Source organism: Leuresthes tenuis, unplaced genomic scaffold, assembly GCF_036924035.1.
Source record: "Leuresthes tenuis unplaced genomic scaffold, fLeuTen1.0.hap1 SCAF_22, whole genome shotgun sequence".
In the NCBI taxonomy this organism is placed as follows: Eukaryota; Metazoa; Chordata; class Actinopteri; order Atheriniformes; family Atherinopsidae; genus Leuresthes; species Leuresthes tenuis.
In genome coordinates this window covers 4007379-4031585 of record NW_027325376.1, presented here as the reverse complement: position 1 = coordinate 4031585, position 24207 = coordinate 4007379, and the positions used below count along the sequence as shown (strand labels likewise).

At 41.2% G+C, this 24207-nt stretch overlaps 2 protein-coding genes and 1 long non-coding RNA gene across 3 annotated transcripts; 2 read left to right on the top strand and 1 right to left on the bottom strand.

Annotated features, from left to right (window-relative positions):
• Positions 1–11810: 11810 nt before the first annotated feature.
• LOC140282157 (uncharacterized) lies at positions 11811–20873 on the bottom strand. Its single transcript, XR_011909815.1, has 3 exons — positions 20726–20873; positions 13868–14054; positions 11811–11973 (listed from the first exon to the last, which is right to left on the bottom strand). It is a non-coding gene; the product is annotated as an uncharacterized lncRNA (long non-coding RNA).
• Positions 11902–13269, top strand: LOC140282155 (interleukin-8-like). The gene is made up of 4 exons (XM_072376735.1): positions 11902–12061; positions 12192–12300; positions 12390–12470; positions 12923–13269. Exons 1-4 carry the CDS (start codon positions 12001–12003, stop codon positions 12996–12998), a joined length of 327 nt encoding a protein of 108 aa, XP_072232836.1. The 5' UTR covers positions 11902–12000; the 3' UTR covers positions 12999–13269.
• cxcl19 (chemokine (C-X-C motif) ligand 19) lies at positions 19516–22376 on the top strand. The gene is made up of 3 exons (XM_072376736.1): positions 19516–19770; positions 20869–21004; positions 21934–22376. The coding sequence occupies exons 1-3, from the start codon at positions 19719–19721 to the stop codon at positions 22058–22060; spliced, it is 315 nt and encodes a 104-aa protein (XP_072232837.1). The 5' UTR covers positions 19516–19718; the 3' UTR covers positions 22061–22376.
• Positions 22377–24207: the final 1831 nt, after the last annotated feature.

Here is a 24207-nt window from a genome sequence, read left to right as displayed (position 1 = left end):
AAATGGTCCAAAATCTCTTGGTTTGCTGAAGCATTCAGAGTTCCTTTCACTGGAACTAAGTTCGGAGGTCTGTAGCGACTGACTCTGCAGAAAGTTGCCGACCTCTGCGCCTGCGCATCCGCTGACCCCGCTCTGTCATTTTACGTTGCTGGATTGCTGTCAATCGCTTCCACTTTGTTATAAAACCACTGACAGCTGACTGTAGAACATTTAGCAGCGAGGAAATTTCACGACTGGACTTGTTGCTCAGGTGGCTTCCTGTCACGGTGCCACGCTGTAACTCACTGAGTAATTCACAGATGTTTGTAGAAGAAGTCTCTAATTCATACACCTGTGGTAATGGAAGTGATTGGAACACCTGAACTTAATTATTTGGATGGATGAGTGAATACTTTAGGGAATATAGTGCAGATCAAAGCAGAAAATTACCACCGAGTTTTGTTGTGAAACTGACATCACCTCATCAAACCACAAGGTGTCCCTCTGACACCAAAAAACTGCACAGAGAGCAGTAAATTATGACGAGTCAGCATGATGGTGCAACTGGAAGACTCTCAGACCTTTATTTAGCTGCCAATACAACACAAAAACACACTATTACAAGAAAAAGCCCTGAACAAATGTATGTGTCAAATTAAAGCACCTGTTGCATCACTGTTTTACTCTTACTCATGATGTCATGAGACTAATGATTATGAAGTTTCAGTTTGTTATGTTTGCTGGAGGTGCAGCCACTACTTTATACAACAGGGATGCCCAAAGCCGGTCCTCGAGGGCCGCTGTCCTGCAGGTTTTAGATGTTTCACTGCTTCAGCGCACCTGATTCAGATCAATGCATAATTAGTAGGCTTGTGCAGAACTTCACAATCTTTGGAAGAGATCCATTTCATCTGAATCAGGTGCGCTGAAGCAGGGAAACATCTAAAACCTGCAGGACAGCGGCCCTCCAGGACCGGCTTTGGGCATCACTGTTATATCCCTGTAAAGGTTTTACGTACAGAGACACCAGATAAATCTCAGGCCTCGTGAGATCGTCAATAATGAAGGTGTTATGATGTGCGAATGGCGATCGCCCTCTTCATCACGGGCCCAGGTGTTTGCTGTCCGCCACTCCACCTCCCGGTGACCGGAATAACTCTTCTTTTTCTTGCTTGTTCCCCCCCCACACATGTGTATTCAGTGCCCAAAATTACTACAGTCTGTACATATATTTTTCAACCAATCAAGCCCACATCAGCTCCAGCTTTTACATCATCCCCAGCCATTTTTCGCTCTCCTCTCCACCCGTCTTTTCTCCATTTAAAGGGCTCCCTCTCTTAATTAAGCTCCTCCCCCATAATAATCATCATCCGGGTAACAGGTGCTCCTTATCACCTGCAGCCGACATGGATTCCCCCCGATACACAGAAATACTCATACACAACCACCAACATAACACAATTTAAATTAGCACCCATCAGTGCCAGTGATGTCCCAGTCGCCATAATTATCCAACCCCAAACCCACAGACTAGTAGGTGTGCATCTCTAATAGCCTGCAGACTACAGATCAGGTCCTAGGAAATGAGGGGCGGGGTCACTCCGTCACAGAAGGAAAGAGGAAAAGCAAGGATCTGATATCCACGTTTATCTTCAGGTTATAAAAGAGTTCTGCTGAAGGGTTGGATCATTTGAACGTTCATTTAAATAAAAGGTGAAGCTCCCCGCTGGAGGTGCTGTTAGAAACTCAGACTCCTGAAATGTGACCCAGAAACCAAACTATTTGAATTCACTGGAATTAAAAGTCACTTATAACTACTTCTTTTAAATACAGATGAGAGCAAAGGACTCATACTGAAGTGAATGTATAAAATGGCAATTACAGTACAAGTATCACAACATTGCTTGAATAAACTTGGTTCCTTTTTATTCTCTGTCTACAGCTTTAAATGGGCCGAAAAAGCCGGCAATACTTGTGTTAAAGACAAACTACACCAGAGCAAATTAAATTTAACATCTTGAGGAATATTGTGATTCCAGATTATCTGTATTACATGTAATCAACATTTGTGTGCGATAATCTCAACAAAACAGGTCCATGAACATGTTTTTGAGCATTTTGTGCGACTTTAACTGACAATGACACAGTTACATGTTCACAAGGAGGTTATCTCCAAACAGGGGAGCCTGGGGTAAGATGAGACTTCGTCTTTTCTTGTGTGGTTCTAAGAGAAAATGAGGCAGGTTTAAAATGAAAGACTCTAGCCAAATTAAAAGATCATTTTATTAATTTTTCCATTTAATATCAATTTCATATTATTTATTAATTGCATTAATCATTTATTGATTTTATGTTTTTTCATATTTCATATTTTTCAATTTTCATATTTTTCCATTTATTTGTAATTTTGTTCCATTTCAATAATCATTTAGTCATAGTTTTAGTTTATATTGATTTTGTCCTTATTTCCATTGTATTTTTGGTTGTATCCGTTTTGTGTTTGCTGGTCACACCGAGGTCCATCACCATTCATTGAAATTAACGGTTCGGAGTGCGACCTTTGATACTGAGAAAGTGACTAAGCGGTCGGTCGCCAAGGAGAGAATGGGGCCATGGGAGAATTTTCCCGTAAATAAAGCAAATGGGTTTTTCGCTCCTATGCACTGCGAACGATAGAAATACATTCAATGTTAATTGTACAGTTTTAATACTTCATAGCATAAACAGGAGGGAATGTTGGAAAAATTATATAGTTATACTATGACAGAAGAGTCCCTCCATCTGTTCACCTTCTATGATTCAAGCAAAAGTGTTTTGACTCTGGTACTAGTCTTTCCCATAATATTAACTGGTGAGAAGCACCTTTTATGTTCCTTCTCATAATAATGAATGGTGAGAAAAGCACCTTTTCTCATAACATTGTGTGATCAGCAAGCATAAACAACATAAATAGCTGGAGCACCATTTTGTCAGGGAGACAACTCTGAGCCATCTTCCCGACAGGTTGTGTGGATTTGTGCGGACTTGTCTCTTTCTTGCAAGAAATAAATGTTTTGTGTTAATTAATCGTATCCAGCGACTCTGAGCCTAATTTTACAGAGAATTTTTCTAACACTCATGAATTTGAATAATCAGAATGAATCCGTGACAGAGTTTTTAAAAAGAAGGCTTCTTATAGAAAAGTATGGCTCAAAGTTGCCCCAGGGGGTAAATTGAGCATCTACTGAATCAAAATCAAACCCATGAGATATTTTAGCTAATTTATTATCAATCAATCAGACTTTATCAATAATAAAATGTAGCCAAAGTGCTTTACAAGATAAAAGCAAATAAAACAAAGCTATGAAACCCAAGGCCATGTTATACACCAACAGGTTTGGACACACCTTCTCAGTCAGTCCAATCAATGGCCTCCACAGTCAGACCTGAACCCAATCGAGATGCTTTGGGGTGAGCAGAGTGAAGGCAAAGGGGCCAACAAGTGCTAAACACCTCTGGGAACTCCTTCAAGACTGTCGGAAAACCATTTCAGGGACTACTAAAGTCATCGAGAGAATGCCAAGAGTGTGCAAAGCAGTAATCAGAGCAAAGGGTGGCTATTATGGAGAAAGTAGAATATAAAACATGTTTTCAGCTATTTCACCTTTTTCCTTTTTCTTTTTGTTAAGGACATAACTCCACATGTGTTCATTCATCGTTTTTATGCCTTCAGTGAGAATCTACAATGAAAAGAGTCGTGAAAACGCATTGAATGAGAAGGTGTGTCCAAACCTTTGGCCTGTACTATATGTACAAGTACACACATATATACACACATATATACACACATATATACACACATATATACACACATATATACACACATATATAAACATATATATATACACACATATATACACACATATATACACACATATATACACATATATATAAACATATATATATACACACATATATACACACATATATATACACATATATACACACATATATACACACAAATATACACACATATATACACATATATATAAACATATATATATATACACACATATATACACACATATATATACACATATATACACACATATATACACACATATATACACACAAATATACACACATATATACACATATATATAAACATATATATATACACACATATATACACACATATATACACACATATATATACACATATATACACACATATATATACACACATATATACACATATATATAAACATATATATATACACACATATATACACACATATATACACACATATATACATATATACACACATATATACACACATATATACACACATATATACAAACATATATATATACACACATATATACACACATATATACACACATATATAAACATATATATATACACACATATATACACACATATATACATACATATATATACACATATATACACACATATATACACACAAATATACACACATATATACACATATATATAAACATATATATATATACACACATATATACACACATATATACACACATATATACACACATATATACACACATATATACACACAAATATACACACATATATACACATATATATAAACATATATATATACACACATATATACACACATATATACACACATATATATACACATATATACACACATATATATACACACATATATACACATATATATATACACACATATATACACACATATATACACACATATATACACACATATATATACACATATATATACACACATATATACACATATATATACACATATATATATACACACATATATATACACACATATATACACATATATATATATACACATATATACACACATATATACACATATATATACACACATATATACACACAAATATACACACATATATACACATATATATATACATATATATAAACATATATATATACACACATATATACACACATATATATACACATATATATACACACATATATACACACATATATACACACATATATACACATATATACACACACATATGCACACATATATACACATATATATATACACATGTATACACACATATATACACACACCACACATACTGGAACGAAGGTAACTGAACTGCAACTCGCTGACAGTAAGATAGCGCTATTAGTCTTCTTTCACTCTATAAACAGTCATCTGTCTTTGTTTAAAGCTTTATTATCGTAAAACATAACAAAAAACCACTAAAACATAATAACTACTGATGTAGAATGAATTAATCAGTGTCACTGAAGCTAATAAACATCTGAAGAAACTAAAAACAAAGCCTGTAAAAACTGTGAAATGTAAATTACTGCTAAGTTTATAACAAACTCCACCCTGGCTCAGTTTATCCAGCTCACATGCTGAAGAAAACCAGCTGAATTTACTAATTCAGGCCAATATTTAGCCAAAGGATTTTCTGCTTGGATTTAAAGCCATATTATCTGATAGATTTAGTTTGTGCTGTATTTGGAACTAATTCTGCTCTCTGTACACATGCTTCCATCTGCTTTGCTCTGCTGATGACACTCAGCTCTGTTTATCGATGAAACCTGACGACACCAAGCAGTTACTGAAGTTACAGGCCTGCTTTGGAGATATTTAGACCTGTGATGAGCTGTGATTTCTACTTTTAAAAACTGTGTTTTTAGCCCCAAAAAACTCACAGATTCACAATCTAAACATAAAGATTCTCCGACTGGTTTTACCTCATCTTACAGTACTATTCTGAGAAGCTTGGAGTAATTTTTAAGCAGGATTTGCCTTGTAATGCACATGTGAAACAGGTCTCTAGAGCAGCCTTCTTTCATCTGCAGAATATCACAAACACAGACGTATCCTCTCTCAAAGCCAGGCTGGTCCATGCCTTTGTCCCATTGAGACTGGACTAATGTAGCGCCGTCGAGCCTCTCTACATCAGCTCCTTGGAGACTTTCATCATCACCTACAAAGCTCTTAATGACAAAGCTCTGCTTTAAATATCTCTCTTTGGCCTTAGAGCACCGGCCTGCTTGTTACTCCCAGAACTTTGAAGACCCGAATGGGAGGCAGAGCCTTCAGTTTTCAGGCTCTTCTCCTGTGAGAGCAGCTCCCAGTTTGGGTCCAAGATTCAAACTCCCTTTCTGCTTCAGGACTAAGCGAAAAGCTTTTATCTTTTAACCTTTGGCTGCTAACTAAACGAAGCTGAGTCTCACAGCTCCTTGGCCCAGCTGAACCACCTTCATCCAAAGCACGGCTCGCTGTGGGTCATGAACAGGTTTATCGCTCACCGTCGTCATAGGTTACCGGAGGTACTTCTGGGGCAGTTTATCTTTTCCTTCTTACCTACATGATAGCTATAAATGCCTCTTTCTGCTGGGACAGTAAGCTGAGAAATGACTCAACGTTCCTGAGGAAATCTGCACACTACGAGTTCCTTCTTTCTCTGTCAGATGTGATGATCCATACTTGTTTGCAAGTATTCTGACTCAGTGAAGCAATGCTGACACAGATTAAATGTCAAATTAAATGGGTCTAATTTCCGGTTTCCAGTTTCTACAGAGACTGAGAAATTACAAGTTTTAATGCTGCAGTTTAGAATATGTTTTAAACTAAACTGTGTGTCTCTGTGTGGGTTAAAAAGGCAATAAAGAACCCAAAAGGGTTTTCTGAACATTAACACAGTACAGCATGGATGGCGAGGGGTTTAAAAGGCTCTCAGCCTTTCAAATGAAGACTAATGATGACATATTGTTTTTATGGCAACAAAAATTCACCCGAGACTCGTTTTATGGTGATTTTCAGCGCTGAAGGCCCATGTTTCCTTCACACAGGAGTACTTGTATGTCTCAGTGAGTATATCTGCTGGAGAGAGATTATTCTCAATGTTGGTTTACTATGGAAAACATCTGTTTTGAGTCAGTAACAGCAGCATCACTCTTACATGACAGGAACTACACGCTGTGTGTAGACACTGAATTTCTTGGCGTCCAGATGTCTCTCACTTTATTTAGATAATATGAGGGGCTCTCAAGGTCAACGATGCCTTTTCAGTAACAAGAGCTTTCTAAGTAAGGGAGGAGTCTTTCCTTGTGTTTGAAAAACAAATAAAGGAGTCCGAATTCATCCTAAGAGCGAGTGTGAGCGTGCAAAACATGTTAGCTATTTAATGCCTTACCTGGAACACACAACAATGCTCAATCTTTGCAACCAGTACACAAGCTTAGTTACATTTAAATGCACCGACATCAATCCACCTTCTGTCTGCAGTATCTCAGACGTGCACAAAGGACTGTGGAGAGGATTCACAGAAGCATCCTGGGAACTTCACAGGATCCTTGGCTAAATTTGATGCCGTAACATCCGAGGAACAACAGGAGCTTTGGTGGATTCAACGAGCAATTCTGGGTGATTCGAAGCTGAATGCGAAGCGACTTCAGGATGTGTTGTTTCTGTATTTATCAGACGCTTTTATCCAAAGCCACTTACAAATGAAGATATAACAGCTATATAAAAGCTAACAATAAGCTACATAGAAGGAACCCAGGAGTCCGACTCTGTCAGAGGGGACAGAGTAGAGATAGGGTGCAGGCATAGAAGGAAGTGCAGAAAGATAAAGTGCAGAGATAGAGGGGGGAGGGAAGTACAAGGTAAGTGCTGGGATAGGAGATGCTCTCTGAAGAGCTGGGTTTTCAGGAGCTTCTTGAAGATAGACAGGGACGCCCCTGTTCTGGTAGCGCTCGGTAGGTCATTCCACCATCGTGGGACGACACATGAACAGAGTTTGGATTGTCTTAGGCGTGGTGTAGGAGCTGCTAGACGACAATCCTGGGACCAACGGAGGGACCCAGTTGGGACAGAAGCCTTTGCAAGAGCATTCAAGTAGATGGAGCCGTTCCATTAAGCTCTTTGTAGCTAACATCAGGGACTTGAATCTGATGCGGGCGGCTAAGGGCAGCCAGAGGAGCTCAATGAACAGAGGGGGGACGTGTTCTTTTAGGCTGATCCAAGACCAGACGCACCGCCGCGTTCTGGACCATCTGCAGAGGTTTCACAGCACAGGCTGGAGACCAGTTAGGAAACCAGTTAGGAAACCAGTTAGGAGACCAGTTAGGAGAGCAGTTAGGAGAGCAGTTAGGAGACCAGTTAGGAGACCAGTTAGGAGAGCAGTTAGGAGACCAGTTAGGAGACCAGTTAGGAAACCAGTTAGGAGACCAGTTAGGAGAGCAGTTAGGAGAGCAGTTAGGAGACCAGTTAGGAGACCAGTTAGGAAACCAGTTAGGAGACCAGTTAGGAAACCAGTTAGGAAACCAGTTAGGAGAGCGTTGCAGTAGTCAATGTGGGAGATGACCATGGCCTGCACCAGGAGCTGGGGGGCATGTTGGGTCAGGTATGCTCTGATCTTTCTTACGTTTACAAGGTGAGGAAGCGTGGAGGTGGAGGTCCATCGGTGTGACGCTTAGCTGTGAATCTGCTGGTCCGTTTAGGTTCCTGTCCTCAGTTATAGTCAGGAGCTGTGGGTGGAAACAGAAAAAGCACGAAGCTTTCTCCAAAGGTCTCACCCTCACACGTGCGGTGAATGGCTCAGTTGTTCATGACGGGGTCTGAATAGAGGGTGCAACGAGGGTGAAGCAGAATCTGCTCACTTTGCCATGTTGTGATGGTGCAAAATAAGTGGTTATTATGGGTGAAAGCGCAGCTCGTTGTGAATCTGCTCTCTTCAACAATGACACTGATATGCAATAAATGCCATAAATGATGCAGTATCTTTGTTGAACAACATATTAGAGGTATAACCCTTTATGCTCTGAGTCTCTCCACTTAGATACTTTAACTCGAGCATTCAAGGAAACCACTCAATCCCAGCCAATAAAGAGTCAATGTTCCCCTGCAGTTTCACAGTTGGGTTGTTCGAGGCCTGTTAAGGTACAGGAGGATTCCCCCGAGGGCCTGGCTGTGAAACACAGCCTGTCATTGTTTGAAAGACACCTGATATTTACCACCATGCTGGTGAATTTGACGTTATCTGTGCCAGATTTCGACACACGCCTACACACAGATGCCCACGCCCACGCCACTCTTTCACTTTTAACCGTGCTGACTCATACGAAAATTCAGTGGGTGAAAACGTCACCATCCAGGTGAGGGAAATGCTGGTGGGCGGGAGCCGAAGAATGCAGACGCTTCTTATCACAGCAGGGGATCGTTCGGAAGTTTTCACTTCCAGATAAAGCTGATTTTGCACGGTGTGAACATGTTTTATCATGTGAGTGAATCAACAGAGATGTCCCAGCATCTCTCAGGCGTTCTGTTAACATGAGTTAATAAGCAGATCTTTTACAGATAGTTTATTATTTGCAGTCAGTGTTGATTTTCTGCTCTGATTTAAAGCCATATTATCTGATAGATTTAGTTTGTGCTGTATTTGGAACTAATTCTGCTCTCTGTACACATGCTTCCATCTGCTTTGCTCTGCTGATGACACTCAGCTCTGTTTATCGATGAAACCTGACGACACCAAGCAGTTACTGAAGTTACAGGCCTGCTTTGGAGATATTTAGACCCGGATGAGCTGTGATTTCTACTTTTAAATTCAGAGAAAACTGTGTTTTTAGCCCCAAAAAACTCACAGATTCACAATCTAAACATAAAGATTCTCTGACTGGTTTTACCTCATCTTACAGTACTATTCTGAGAAAGCTTGGAGTCATTTTTAAGCAGGATTTGCCTTGTAATGCACATGTGAAACAGGTCTCTAGAGCAGCCTTCTTTCAGATTCAGCATGAATTCTGCCTTTAGTGTGTTAGATGAAAACTTTACACCTTCTCCTGGTTTCTTTAATTATTAAATATAATAAACAGAGAAAAAGGATTGAAATTTGGCTGGAAGTGAAGTTAGATGAGTTGATTTTTTTTTTAAATAATGCAATTTATACTCTTCATTTAGTTGAAAATTAATCAAAGGAATTATATCAATGAACATTTCTCTCATTTAAATTCAAATAAACAGTTGGTGTGGGGCAACAGATGACTGGAAAAGTGCATTGTTTCTAAACTATTAATAATTATCCAGAGAGAACATATTTCCACATGGATGTTTGATTGTATTTATGCCAAACAGACAGATACATATGCTAGAACAGATTTATTTCACCATTTAGTGGCTAAATGTATGTATTAGATGGGCTATAAATGCCCTACATAGGGCAGTAATTAAGTGCTGCACATATACACTCCTTATTTTCACTTAAATGACACCTAACTGGGGTAAGTTGACTAATTAAATGCTTGGATGACCTGTGAAAGCTGGGATAAAACAGGCGGCCTGAGGGAGAGAAACTACCAAACTGAACAGACAGCATGGTGACACATTCAGAGACATCTATCCCACATATTATCAGCAGCAGCCTCTTATAAAATACAACCACCTCAACCTCAAAGCTTTATTAAACAACAAGAATTAAGTCTCCAAAATGAATCAAGCATCTACTACATTACAAAGTCTAATATTTCAACCCTTCTTCTTTCGGCCTCTCCCTTTATCAGATGTCACCACAGCAAGTCGATCTCACATCACTGATTAGGCACATGTTTTACAGCAGATTCCCTTCCTGATGCAACCTTCTTGGGACTAGAAATACACTGGCAGCAGCTGGGCGCTCACACTCACTCTTTCGCATCACCAATTAAACTCACGTGCATGTTTTTGGGGGGTGGGAGGAAGCCAGAGTATCCTGAGAGAACCCAGGGATACGCAGGGAGAACATTCACACAGAAAGGCCCCAGCTCGCTGTGAGGCGACGGCGCTAACCGCCACGCCACCGCGCACATGACTCAGAACCTTTAAGTGGTGTTCAGACGTCTGGATACGCCCTGAAAGAAACTTGCACCGCATTACACAAACATTAGTCCCGTGTTTCCAGGCGAATCTCGCTGCTGGCTGTTCAATTAAGGCACATGCTCCCTGTTTATCTAAGAAAAAAGCTCCGCTTCAACTCAGAAACTGGGCAGACTGCGCGGCATCAGGCCAGGACATCAGACTCAGTTTCTACCCTGATGCAGTCCGACTGATGAGCAGCTCCAGTTTCATTTGTGGTTGAGAACTGGCACTTTACCAGTTTTATTTCCCAGAGCTTTTGTCACATATGCTGCTGTTCATTTATCATCATTCTTTCTAATTTTGTTTATTGTTTATGCATTTAGCAGACGCTTTTATCCAAAGCGACTTACAGGTAGGCAGCTAGGATAAGGGGGTCTTGCCAAAGGACCCCTACTGGAGACAGTACCTTTCATGCAGGGGATTTGAACCCAGATCTCCCACATGAAAGGTGGCAATCACACCACATAATAATACTATCCAGTCCACACTTTTCCAAGTTAATTATGTTTTTACTGAGGTGGTATTTATTCAACTTGTATTTTAGTGGTTTAGAAGCTATTTTTACTCCATATTTTCTTCCTTTCATGTGTCATTTCATGGTGAGAATGACAATAAAGCATCCTCGAGTCCTTGAAACCACCATTACTTTGACAGCTATGCACTATTCAGTGAGCGCCACTGGAAGTTTATCAAATGACTGAGCAGGTGAGATTTCAGTCTTTGTTATCAGTCTGATGATCTGGAGTCTGGCAGTAGTTGAATGTAAAAAATGTCTCAGCCGAGAGTAGAGAGAGTTCAAACCATGACGCAAGTGACAGCAGCAATGTCTCAGCCGAGAGTGACAGCAGCATCAACAGTGTGGAAACTTCCCTGAAGGCACATAGAAAGCAGGAAAAGGAACGAACGCCAAGTCGATTCTGAGGAAAACTGTTTTATTACAACACCAAGGGTGGGAAATTGAGAGTGTTTTTTTTCAATCACTTCTCAAGAATTGGGTCTTGCTCAACAACATAGTGTATAAAAGCTGATGCTCGTGTTCATTCAGGCAGCTTGAGGAGAGCAGAACATCCAGAGAGGAGATCTGTCACATCTGAGGGGAAGAAAGCAAAGCAGAAAGATGAATCCTGCAATCCAGTGCATCATTCTCCTCGTCAGCGTGGCCATTTGTACCTCAATGAGTAAGTGTGCTAAACCGACAGGCTGTGCAAAGCTAACACAGAGCAGAGTTAACTTATTCCTCTGCATGCATTTTTTCATGATTACAATATTTCTGGGGACCGTAATGATCAAACTGTTTCTTTCCCGCAGCTATTAAGAACTGCCAGTGTGTAAACACAAGCAAAGGAGTCCAGCCTTCTCTCATCGCTGATGTTAAGGAGTATCCACTTCGTCCATACTGCAACAAACTGGAAGTCATGTGAGTACCTGCAGAAGTGAACGACCACCGGCAGCAATAAGCACTGATTACTGAGCTGTTTTACTCAAAATCATCCTCTTCTGTCACAGTGCCAAACTAAAGGATAACACCTTTCAGTGTCTTGACCCCAATTCAAGATTCACAAAAATGCTCCTGCAAATAATACGAAAGTAAGTAACTCCTTATTTACTGCACTCTCTTTCCCGAATACTTTGATGTAGAAATGTAGAAATGAGTCAGCAGTCATGACACTAAGGCCTGCAGCCCTGCCTGCCGACAGGAATAACAATAAATATATAGGAAATAGGTTCATAATGGCTGATTTTTTTAATATACTTTACAGTAAACAGTCCATTTTATAAGAAATTATTGTTTGTTTTAGAGTAATAATTACCAAAAGAGGGACAGGAGCCCAAAAAAAGGACCTTAAAGACCATTTCTGCAGCATAAAGTTAATTTTATTTTATTCTATTTTATCATTTACTGAACAGTCAGATTCCTTCCAGGCTCAGAAAGTAAAATAGTAACTGCTAAAGTGTCCAAATATCTTTTTATCATCATTTTATGGACTCCTCATCCTTATGGATTCAAAACATTTGACCACGATATGTTTTCTTCCCAGCAGGAAGGAGGCACTCGCTAAGACGAAGCCCGTGGCCTCATCAGCAGACACAACACCTGCCACAGCATCAGCGTAACGCGCGCTGAACGTGTCACAATTACCACAAATGTACAAACAAGTAACAGTCTAATAGCAGCAGCTTCTTACACTGCCAGATAAAGCTGAAGTAAAGATGTAAAAAGGGTCAAAGCTAAATATTTAGCAACATTAAAGGGACATGCTGTGAAGTTTTTTTCCCCTTAACTGCTTGGTATGGAGGAGCCAACAGCCCTCTGGTTTATAACAAAAGATCCTTTTAACAAGTCATTCCTTTTTCTTCTTACTATATTTATCAGTGTACCACATTTTCAGTTAAGCCAGATATGTTTATTTAAGTCACCATCACTTGGATTAGAATAGCTTGATATTGAAGTGTGCTGCAGCATATTTATTCAGTGCAAAAAGTAGCTGTGAAACTGTCTGTTTGTGATGAAATTTAAGCACATCAGTGCTATGTGTAATGTCTAAATGTTGCATCCTTTGATTTTAAAGAATGTAAATATTTTGTGCCACATAAATGTATTTTACATGTAAAATACGATCCAAACTCTTGCCATGTGAAAAAAAAACTATGATAAATATGAGTATGAATAACACAGAGGTTGTTAAAGTGTCATCTTTGCTGATTTCTAGTGATTTAATAATAAATAATAACGATAATAACTTTAATTCAGTTAAGTTACAGTCGGGAGTCGGGATAATTATGGATAATTAGCCAGTGGAGGTGAATGAGGGTGGGGGTGCGAGTGAGGACCCTGGCAGCTGAGTTCTGGACGTTTCTGGAGCCTTTCAGGGCTTTGTTGGAAACCCCGAACAGGACATCGTTTCAGGAGTAAAAAGCCTTCACCAGCTCACACACGCTAAAGCCTCTTTCAAATACACTTTTTCATAATGCACTTGATTAACCTTTCAGTCACGTGTGAACGTAGAAGGGTAGAACAGGGGGGCTGAAGTTGATCCACCGCTGGAACGGGAGGCAGAAACAGAGATAAAACGATTCCCTCCTCATCAAGCTGGCATCATGGAACATTTTCTGAGTGGGTCGCCACTCAGCTGATCCTGATATGCGTGAGGACGCAGCGATGCTCCTTTCCTGTGAATCATAAGGAGAAACAGTGTGCAGGTTAACGAAGACGTCTTTTTCTCGCCTGTTAGACATAACCCACGTATGAAAGAGACTTAAGTCTCAGGTGCATGTGGTCCAACTATCAGGACACCTGTAAACACCACCGTCTACACACCAGCGTGAGAAAAGATGGACGGAGGCAGAAAATAACACTCACGTTCAGTGACGTGCACAGACTTTTCGAAGGGCAGGGGCGGAAAGAAAAAAGCAGGGCACCTCAGCACGCGTTTTGGCTCCCAAGGGGGCACCTGAGGGCACCTTAGCACGCGTTTTGGCTCCCAAGAGGGCACCTGAGGGCACTTTAGCACACGTTTTGGCTCCCGAGAGGACACTTGAGGATACTTTAGCACGTGTTTTGGCTTCCAAGAGGGCACCTGAGGGCACTTTAGCACACGTTTTGGTTCCTGAAAGGACAACTGAGGATACTTTAGCACGTGTTTTGGCTTCCAAGAGGGCACCTGAGGATACTTTAGCATCCGTTTTGGCTCCCGAGACGACACTTGAGGGCACTTTAGCACACGTTTTGGCTCCCGAGAGGACACTTGAGGGCACTTTAGCACACGTTTTGGCTCCCGAGAGGACACCTGAGGGCACTTTAGCACACGTTTTGGTTCCTGAAAGGACAACTGAGGATACTTTAGCACACGTTTTGGTTCCTGAAAGGACAACTGAGGATACTTTAGCACACGTTTTGGCTTCCAAGAGGGCACCTGAGGGCACTTTAGCACACGTTTTGGCTCCCAAGGGGGCACCTGAGGGCCCCTGAGGGCACCTCAGCACGCGTTTTGGCTCCCAAGGGGGCACCTGAGGGCCCCTGAGGGCACCTTAGCACGCGTTTTGGCTCCAAAGAAGGCACCTGAGGGCACTTTTGCACGCGTTTTGGCTCCCAAGGGGGCACTTGAGGGCACCTTAGCACGCGTTTTGGCTCACAAGAGGGCACCTTAGCATCCGTTTTGGCTCCAAAGAAGGCACCTGAGGGAACTTTTGCACGTGTTTTGGCTCACGAGAGGACACTTTAGCACACGTTTTGGCTCCCGAGAGGACACTTGAGGATACTTTAGCACGTGTTTTGGCTTCCAAGAGGGCACTTGAAGGCACTTTAGCACACGTTTTGGCTTCCAAGAGGGCACCTGAGGATACTTTAGCACACGTTTTGGCTTCCAAGAGGGCACTTGAGGGCACTTTAGCACACGTTTTGGCTCCCGAGAGGACACCTGAGGGCACTTTAGCACACGTTTTGGCTCCTGAAAGGACAACTGAGGATACTTTAGCACACGTTTTGGCTTCCAAGAGGGCACCTGAGGGCACTTTAGCACACGTTTTGGCTCCTGAAAGAACACTTGAGGGCACTTTAGCACGCGTTTTGGCTCCCAAGGGGGCACCTGAGGGCCCCTGAGGGCACCTTAGCACGCGTTTTGGCTCCAAAGAAGGCACCTGAGGGCACTTTTGCACGCGTTTTGGCTTCCAAGAGGGCACCTGAGGGCACTTTAGCACACGTTTTGGCTCCTGAAAGAACACTTGAGGGCACTTTAGCATGCGTTTTGGCTCCGAAGAGGGCACCTGAGGGCACTTTAGCACACATTTTGGCTCCCGAGAGGACACTTGAGGGCACTTTAGCACACGTTTTGGCTCCCGAGAGGACACTTGAGGGCACTTTAGCACACGTTTTGGCTCCCGAGAGGACACTTGAGGGCACTTTAGCACACGTTTTGGCTCCCGAGAGGACACTTGAGGGCACTTTAGCACACGTTTTGGCTCCCGAGAGGACACCTGAGGGCACTTTAGCACGCGTTTAGCATGCGTTTTTCAACAACTGGGCAAAAAGCCCCTCCTGGACACCTTGGAGTTGACGCTGGCCTGCAGGAAGTGAGGCCTTCTGTATTTGATCAAACACATCAGCCCTCAGTCACGCTGCAGTTACCACTCTGCAACAATTTCTGCCTTTTCTCTCTTTCACTTTCCTTTATTTTAGAAAAAACGGAACATAAAGTGAAAATCGTATCATCTGAGTCTGAGTATGAGAATGATTGCAACATTATTGATGAATCTTATCGGATCTTAAACCCGTTTCAAGTCAACTCGGGAACACTAATTTCTCATGGCTGGCAGAGAAAGTAATCCCATTTCTAAAAGAAAAGCCATATTGCTCTTATTTCCTCTCGTTAAAGGGATAGAAGAGAAGCAGGGAGGAATTCTCTTGGGGAAGCTGAGCTTCTGGGAGCAGGGACAAAGGCCCCGCCATCTTGTGAGCAACGCTCCCCCTTTGCCCCAGTTTAAGACCGCTGTTTCCTGGCTAGATTTAGTTTTTCTTGGCTAAAAACACTCAAATCAAGTGGGGAAGAGAAGAGATGGGAAAAGGAAAAGGGAGAAAGATGATGAAAAGAAATACACACCACTGACTGCTGTATCTGCTAATTAACAAACCGGTTAATCATAGATATCTGATCCCACATTAAACTGACTAATCCATTAAAGCAAATCAATTCTGTTACTTTCAAACACGACGTGTTAATTGTGTAGAGTCATGTGGGTTTTATGAGCTCCTATAAAGATGTGTTTTAAAACTAATTAAAAAGGTTTTTTTCTCCTTGTTGTGGTCGGATGTGTTTAACATGCAGGTATCAGGATAAGAAACTAACACCTGATCCTACACTTTGAGTTATTTCATATAAAAGACAACCTGAGACCGAGGAACAATACAACATGTTGAATGACTTCAGCTTTGTTTGTATTATTTAAAGATCGTTACGATCACAATGTTCAGCTTCCTCCATATTTTCCAGGCAGCACAGCTTCTCTTACTTACATTTGTTATGGATTCATCACCTTATTAAGCTAATACTGTCATTTTAGTTTAAAGTGCTTGTCATGTCTCTCAGATTGTAAAAGTCCCCCAAAGTTTGTTTGTTTTCAAAAGGCAGAAATTTTACTGAGTCATCCTGTAAAATCATCTCTGGCCTTGCAGTCATGTGACATTCAGGATTTCCACGATGATCCACTTTTATGACTTTTAGGACACATGCCTGAAATCATGAGGGAGAAATGTTTCTTACTCAAACCACAAAGAACGAGACAGCTTTTACCACCAAGTCTGATGTGGTTTCTGCCTGTCTGTCTGTCTCTCTCTGTCTGTCTCTCTGTCTCTCTCTGTCTGTCTCTCTGTCTGTCTGTCTCTCTCTCTCTGTCTGTCTGTCTGTCTGTCCGTCCGTCTGTCTCTCTCTGTCTGTCTGTGTGTCTGTCTGTCCGTCCGTCCGTCTGTCTGTCTGTGTGTCTGTCTCTCTCTCTGTCTGTCTGTCTGTCTGTCTGTCTCTCTCTGTCTGTCTGTCTGTGTGTCCGTCCGTCTGTCTCTCTCTGTCTGTCTGTCTGTGTGTCCGTCCGTCTGTCTCTCTCTGTCTGTCTGTCTCTCTCTGTCTGTGTGTCTGTCTGTGTGTCTGTGTGTCTGTCTGTCTGTCCATCCGTCCATCCGTCTGTCTGTCTCTCTCTCTCTGTCTGTCTGTCTGTCTGTCTGTCTGTCTCTCTCTCTGTCCGTCCGTCCATCCGTCTGTCTGTCTCTCTCTCTCTGTCTGTCTGTCTGTCTGTCTGTCTGTCCGTCTCTCTCTCTGTCTCTGTCTGTCTGTCTGTCTGTCTCTCTGTCTGTCTGTCTGTCTCTCTCTGTCTGTCCGTCCGTCCGTCTCTCTGTCTGTCTGTCTCTCTGTCTGTCTGTCTGTCTGTCTGTCTCTCTCTCTGTCTGTCTGTCTGTCTGTGTTTTCAGAGGCTTCATGTACATTTACTCCTCAGGCAAATGATAATCAGCTAAATAGAAGGAAGTTTTGTTATTAGCTTTCATAATAGACTTTATAAGCAAGTTGCTAACAGACGTTAGCATCATGGAGCGGTGGAATATGTTGAATAGTGCAAACACGGAAGCAAATATTAGATTTTAGCTTGATATTGTGAAGTAAAATAAAAAAAAAAAAGGCTCAAATTTAAATGTTTGCTTTTAAAGCTAATAAAAATAAAAGTTTGATAATTCTTCATGCAGCCAATACTTCAAATTAAGAGCATTTTTTTAACTTTTTTTCTCCACAAACAGTATTAGTTCATAGCCAAACATCACGTAGATGCTGTACATGTATTAGCAGCATTAGTTTAATATTATTCTGTCATAAATATGGCATAAACTTATCAAACGGCCCTCATAGGGGAACACCGGGGGTCTCTTTTGCTTCGTTTGAGCCGTTTGACTTCTTTAAATGTGAAGAAGAGGAAAATAAGAGGATGTCCGATGCTTCTTTTATTTTCTCCTTCAACACGGATGAAACATTCAGTGATACTCGAGTATTCGCAATAAGTCGGTCGTCCAAACTACGACTTCTGTGGGTGAATATGAAGCCAGAGGGTGAAGGCCTGCTTGGCTTTTTGTTGTTTGTTTAACTTGTTTGAATGACCAGGATTGATAACGAAGCCATATTTGAGTTCTTACAGGATTAATTTAATGATACAAGCTTTCTGAAACAATGTGGAAAAGCCTTTCATATGCTTTTAATGTCGTATTTGTTTAACTCTCGTGGTTTTAGAGCTGTAGACCCACATCACATTTGTCCTTAAACACGAGGTTTTCCAGTGAGATCAAGGAGAAAAGCTCGGTAATCCTGCATCTTTAGCTGTTAAATGTTCCACTGTCATCGCTCCTGACTGGGCCCAGCTGCCATTTTGTGTCCAGAACCAGGAGCAAAGGCCCAAAAAGCTCCAGGAGTCCACTGGGCGATGACTCTCTGGGAATCTGAGATAAGTCCAGTAGTTTAATGTACACCAAGAGGTACGCAGGGAGTGTGGTCCTCCTCTGAGGTCGATGCACTGTTTCACAAGTTTAAAGGAGGCAATCTGGATTAACACCAACACGCTGACAGGTTCCCGTGTGCCTGCTTAATCTCACTGATGGGTTTCATATCATCTTTTTCTGTTTAAAACATGTTTCTGTCTTAAACTCGTGGCTCGGCTGTGCTGCTTTAATGAGACACAGAAACACAGCCAAACTAAAACACATTATCACCTCACACCAGCAGAGAAAACATAGAAAACGGCATCAAAACAAACAGGAGTGGGGTGTTTCTCGTGGTCACTGTGTTGTACCATATGTTCAGGGTCAGAGGAAGCCCCCGGGGAAAAGAACCGACTAACAACAACACTATTCCAGTATATCGTACTGCAGCCACGGATAAACGGAGCCTGTTTACAGAACTGCATCTGATGACCATTTTCCTTTGAAGGGGGGGCAGCTCTGCAGATCTATGACAAGCAGAAGAGACATTAAGCAGCTGGCTGACGGTCCACGCGACCGTTCACTGTCTACATGACGCAATTCTGTGGCTGCTGACCGCAGGCACGCCGTCTTAACCTCAGCGGGGCCTCCAGTCGTTCCCTGAACCCACCGTCCCATGACTACCTTCTGCTGCACATGTGAATGAAGTGAAACCACACACATACGCTGATCTGGGGGTTTTTTGTCTTTAAAATCCCCCACAGCTAATTTCACGAGGGCTACCTGATCACAGTATATAAGCACCGCTGTGCACATGTACATTTACAGTTCCAGCAGCTGAGTCCAAGCAGTCTTTGTCCAAGAACCTGACGAGCCGCCGCCTGAACAACATGAAGCTCTGCGTCCTTCTGCTGCTCGGGACCCTTGTTGTCCTCATTAACGGTAAGAGCTACCTGACAAACACGGGCTCCTTCTATCGTTTCTGTGAGAATAAAAACGCCGCGTTGCATTTTAAAAGGTGTCTGAACAAGCCGGTAAACCTCAGAATAGATTATTCTTTCAGGGTTAAGGCTGGATTTATTCTGGCACTGATGGATCGACTCACCAGTGCATCACAGAGCAGGGATTTGTGCTTCTTTATTCCTTGGAAACATATAAAAAACAGTATGACAAGATGTTGCAACATGTTTTTTTCTTCTTTTTCACATTTCTGGAAGCTCTAAGTTCATCCCGTAGGTGTAAAAAAAAACATTTTGCAGAGACTTTAATCACTTTTATAATAATTTCTGCTTTTATTCAGTTATCATTGCAGGGGGACTTTAGAATAAGTTGAAATGCATGTATGACTCTGAATGTTTGGTAAAAACAGAAGAAATTAAGGTTTTAATTGTTGCAAATCAAAATGAACAGCATGCTTGTTATTGTGCATATTTCTCTATATTTATTTATCACCATATAGAAACATATCGGAAATCAAATTAGAGGTTTCTGTGGTCTGAATAACTTAAGTTGGATTTATAAACCCTGATGCATAAAAAAGTATTAGACAGCAACGTTTTCAGATTAAAGGAACATTTCGTGCAAAAACTTAATGTAGATGTGACCTTTCTAATCTCAGCTGTAATATATCCTGAACAGCAGTCGCTGCCTTACAATGACTTTGAGTATTTGAGTTTTACGAATCCGGAAGATGAATAAAAGGAGAAGTGCAAAGTTTGGGTATTTCACAACAACGCTGGCCTTGATGAAACATGCGGGTAGAAAGTGCAAACGTCAGCATTTGATTAACGATTTGGCAAATATGAGTTCTGAGTTCCAAGTGAAATGAACATTTGCAAATTTCAAACCCCAAAAAGAGAAGCAGAGGCTCTTTTTCATTGATATTGGCAAACCTTACCTCACAGTAATTTGGAAACAGCTGCATGTTCTTATCCCAGCAAAGTTAAGCTCCTTAATGACTGAAGCTCCGCTGAGAGAGACACGTCTCATTGGTTTTATCCAGCTCAAAATGGTGAAATCTCTCGTGTGATTGAACGACAGGTATGCCGCCGATTAACAGGGACTACAACAGTCACTGTCACTGCCTTCAGTTGGAGTCCAGGATCATCCCTCCAGACAGCCTCAGGAGCATCAAAATTGTCCCCGAGGGGCCCCACTGTGCAGAGAAAGAAGTCATGTGAGTCTAAAAACAAACAATAGAATATTTCGCCATGTGTGCAAGCAGCTACAAGCAGATTCTGTGGTAACTCATCAACATGGATGACAATAAGACTGAGACATGTTATGTTGAGCAGGACGCCGGGAAAAGAAGGAATTCAGCGAGTAGATGAGTTGGGAATAAAGCTTAGCCACATATATGAAAAGCATTGTTTATTATTCAACCACTAGGATGATGTTTGGTGTCGTACATAAAGCTCCATTCAAACCGTGCCTAATTGTCTCCTGTGAAAAGAGGAGAATTTGTGAGAATAGTCCTTTAATAATACAAAGAGTGGGGCCTTGGGTGGGGAAGTGAGCCCCACTTCACCTCCGAGGTCTTCGTTACTGTGTGACTGAGTGTGGGATTTTCACTCTATTTAAGTAGTCCACACAGTACTTTTACATTTAAATCTCATATTTATTTAAAATAACGAGGATGTGAACAATCCAAACCTGCTGGGACTCTTTTACAGACTGTTTTTTTTTCTAATATCTCCGGCACAACAAGAAATAAATTAGACGGCTTATAGTATTTTATACCATTGCAGTAAATATTGACTATAAGTTTGAATTAATACTTAATTATTATACCTAAACGGTTCATAAATGTGCCAAATAAATCCTGAACTGACACACACTGTATGACAGGTGATGATACTTCTGTCTGCTGAGTGGAATATTATCTGTTACCTGATAGATGCGTTTGAATGGAGCTCATCCCTGTGAGCAGGACTGCAAATACAGGGTTGAACAGATGTGGCTCATGGTTGTGTTTACTGTAATCGTGCTGAGCTCCTGTCTCATGACAAAGTCCCGCATTAGGATAACGTGACTCGGACATTTTGAGTGGGTGGGAAGGTCTTCATGATGTGATTCTGGCTAAATCTTGTGAATCTCTTTGATCAGAGCCAGCCTGGCCAGTGGGGAGAAGGTGTGTCTGAACCCTCGTTCCACCTGGGTGAAGAAGCTGGTGAAATTTGTTCTGGAGAAGCAGCTACATCAGCAGGCAGCACTTCCCAAGAATAAGGCCTAGAAGAATAAAATAACCGCTGTAATTTAACAGTTCTTTGTATTTCTTAATGCGTTTTAATGTTAATCCAGCTGTTTTTTTTATTTTACAACCGTTTTTTCTACTGAGTGTTTTACACATTTCCCAATCAGTTTGAGAACAATACTGTTAAAAGTGTGAGAAAGAGCGCAGAAAACAAGGAAAGTGTGCGAAAGGTGGTTTGTATCGATGGCTGTGAAGAGTCTGAATGTGTGAAAATGATGTTTGAACGACTTCCTGAATGAAAATACTGTTCGCAGCAGATATGTAGCATAAAACCTCTGAAGAATAATGTGAAGCTTTGAAGACAATCAAATAAATGTTTCTAAAGTAAAATCTGTTGTTTCTTGACTTCAGTCTTGTGCCGTCACAAAGCTACGATAAAGCTTGTGTTCAGTTCAACATCTTGCTAATAATCACATCAGCTGTGGCTGGATGTCATCGGTTTCTCTGGTTTATTGTCACAAACTAAAGCACCGATGCGACTTCTGACCAATAAACATCTGACATTATGAGAGTAATGAGGAAAAAGAACATGAAGCGAGGCTAAATGAGGAGGGGTTCGAACGGCTGGTGGCTGTAAACTGAAGCCCCTTTAAAACACTTCCTGCTTTTCATTCATCTGGTGCCAACTGACCATGTTGGTGTCTCATCCTAACTGCTCCCTCCTGGAGCTTTTCTGCAACACTTGATTCTCACGCATCCGTATCACTTTCAACACAGTGAAAGTATGACAAGTTGCAGTCATGTGAACAGCAGCCATGACTCAGTCCGGCTTTTTATTAGCTCCTTCAGAGGAATCCAACCAGCTGTTAACTAAATAAACAGCAGAGCCGTCTACGCTTTCCATCATCATGGCTCTTCCTATAATAACCACCTGCTGCACCCAGTTGCATGAAATTAACAACAAAAAGCTTGAGGATACCTTTCTCTGTATAACTAATCAATGCATTTTTTTTTAACTGCTCCAATTTATCGAGTTTATGTTCAGACTCTTTTGTCAGTTGCTTTTGCTTTTTCTCCACGATGTGTTTTCCTCAGAAATAATGAATACAGCAGCCAGCTTCTGGCCGTGAAAGTCCAACCTCAAGTTTACCAGCCAGCGACCACAAGGCTCCGTCTACCAGTCTGGATGCACAGACCATTAAAGTGAAAGCCAGTTAAATCCTCCAGCTGAAGCCTGGCTGCACTCAAAAGGGAAGTAGATCCTGCTCCTTAAATAATGCCAATGTTGTCACACATTTCACATGCAGTACAAGACCTGTTCCCCACGAGGGAAGGATGTACATGCACAGGGTTTTACTACTAATCCTGGATCCAGCGGTAAGAAATAACACTAAGATTCGTTTAATTGATCTGTAGACATGAAGTAGCAGGTTCAGGAGTTGGATCTGTCATAATCACTTATTTTTTTACCAGGATAAACAAATTAAATAAGAACGAGTGAAGCAACAGCAAAAAAAGAAAATGCAAAGCCCATGCAAAATTAAATCAATATGGAAAACTGAACTGATGAAAGCAGTTGCATTATATAAGAATAAACAATTTGCATGTATTCCCTGTATGTTGCCACATATTTTCTTTCTTTAATTACTTTTCCACATTTCTTCATGTACTTTCTTATTTGATTCTTCATTTTTTGCCACTTTTTAAAATGTTTTTGCATGAAAATTGTACACTTGTTCTGTGAAATTTTATACACAGTTTAAAAAAAAACAAACAACAGGCTAAAACAGGCAAAAAAATTAAATGACAAAAGTTTGTGCAACTTCTTGTAGAAACCGCCTTGTTTCTTGTGCAAAAACATCCTCATAAATAAGATCAGTACACTCCAGGCACTGGGCCCAATAAGGCATGTCATGACAATTTGTTGTGAGAAAAGAAGACAGTAATTATACCCCAGTTGATTTATTATACAGGCTGACAGGAATGTCAAACGTCACGCATCCAGCGTGGATCTTTATCTTCCTCTTTAAAGATGTGGGAAAAAGCTTGATGGGCATCAAGTCAAACATCTGCTCTTTTGATTTTTTTATTATCTGTGGTTTCTGATTTAATTCAATGCCCTTAGAGTAAATCAATCACTTCTGCCATTTATCTATTTTGCAAACTATTAAAATCTAAAACTACTG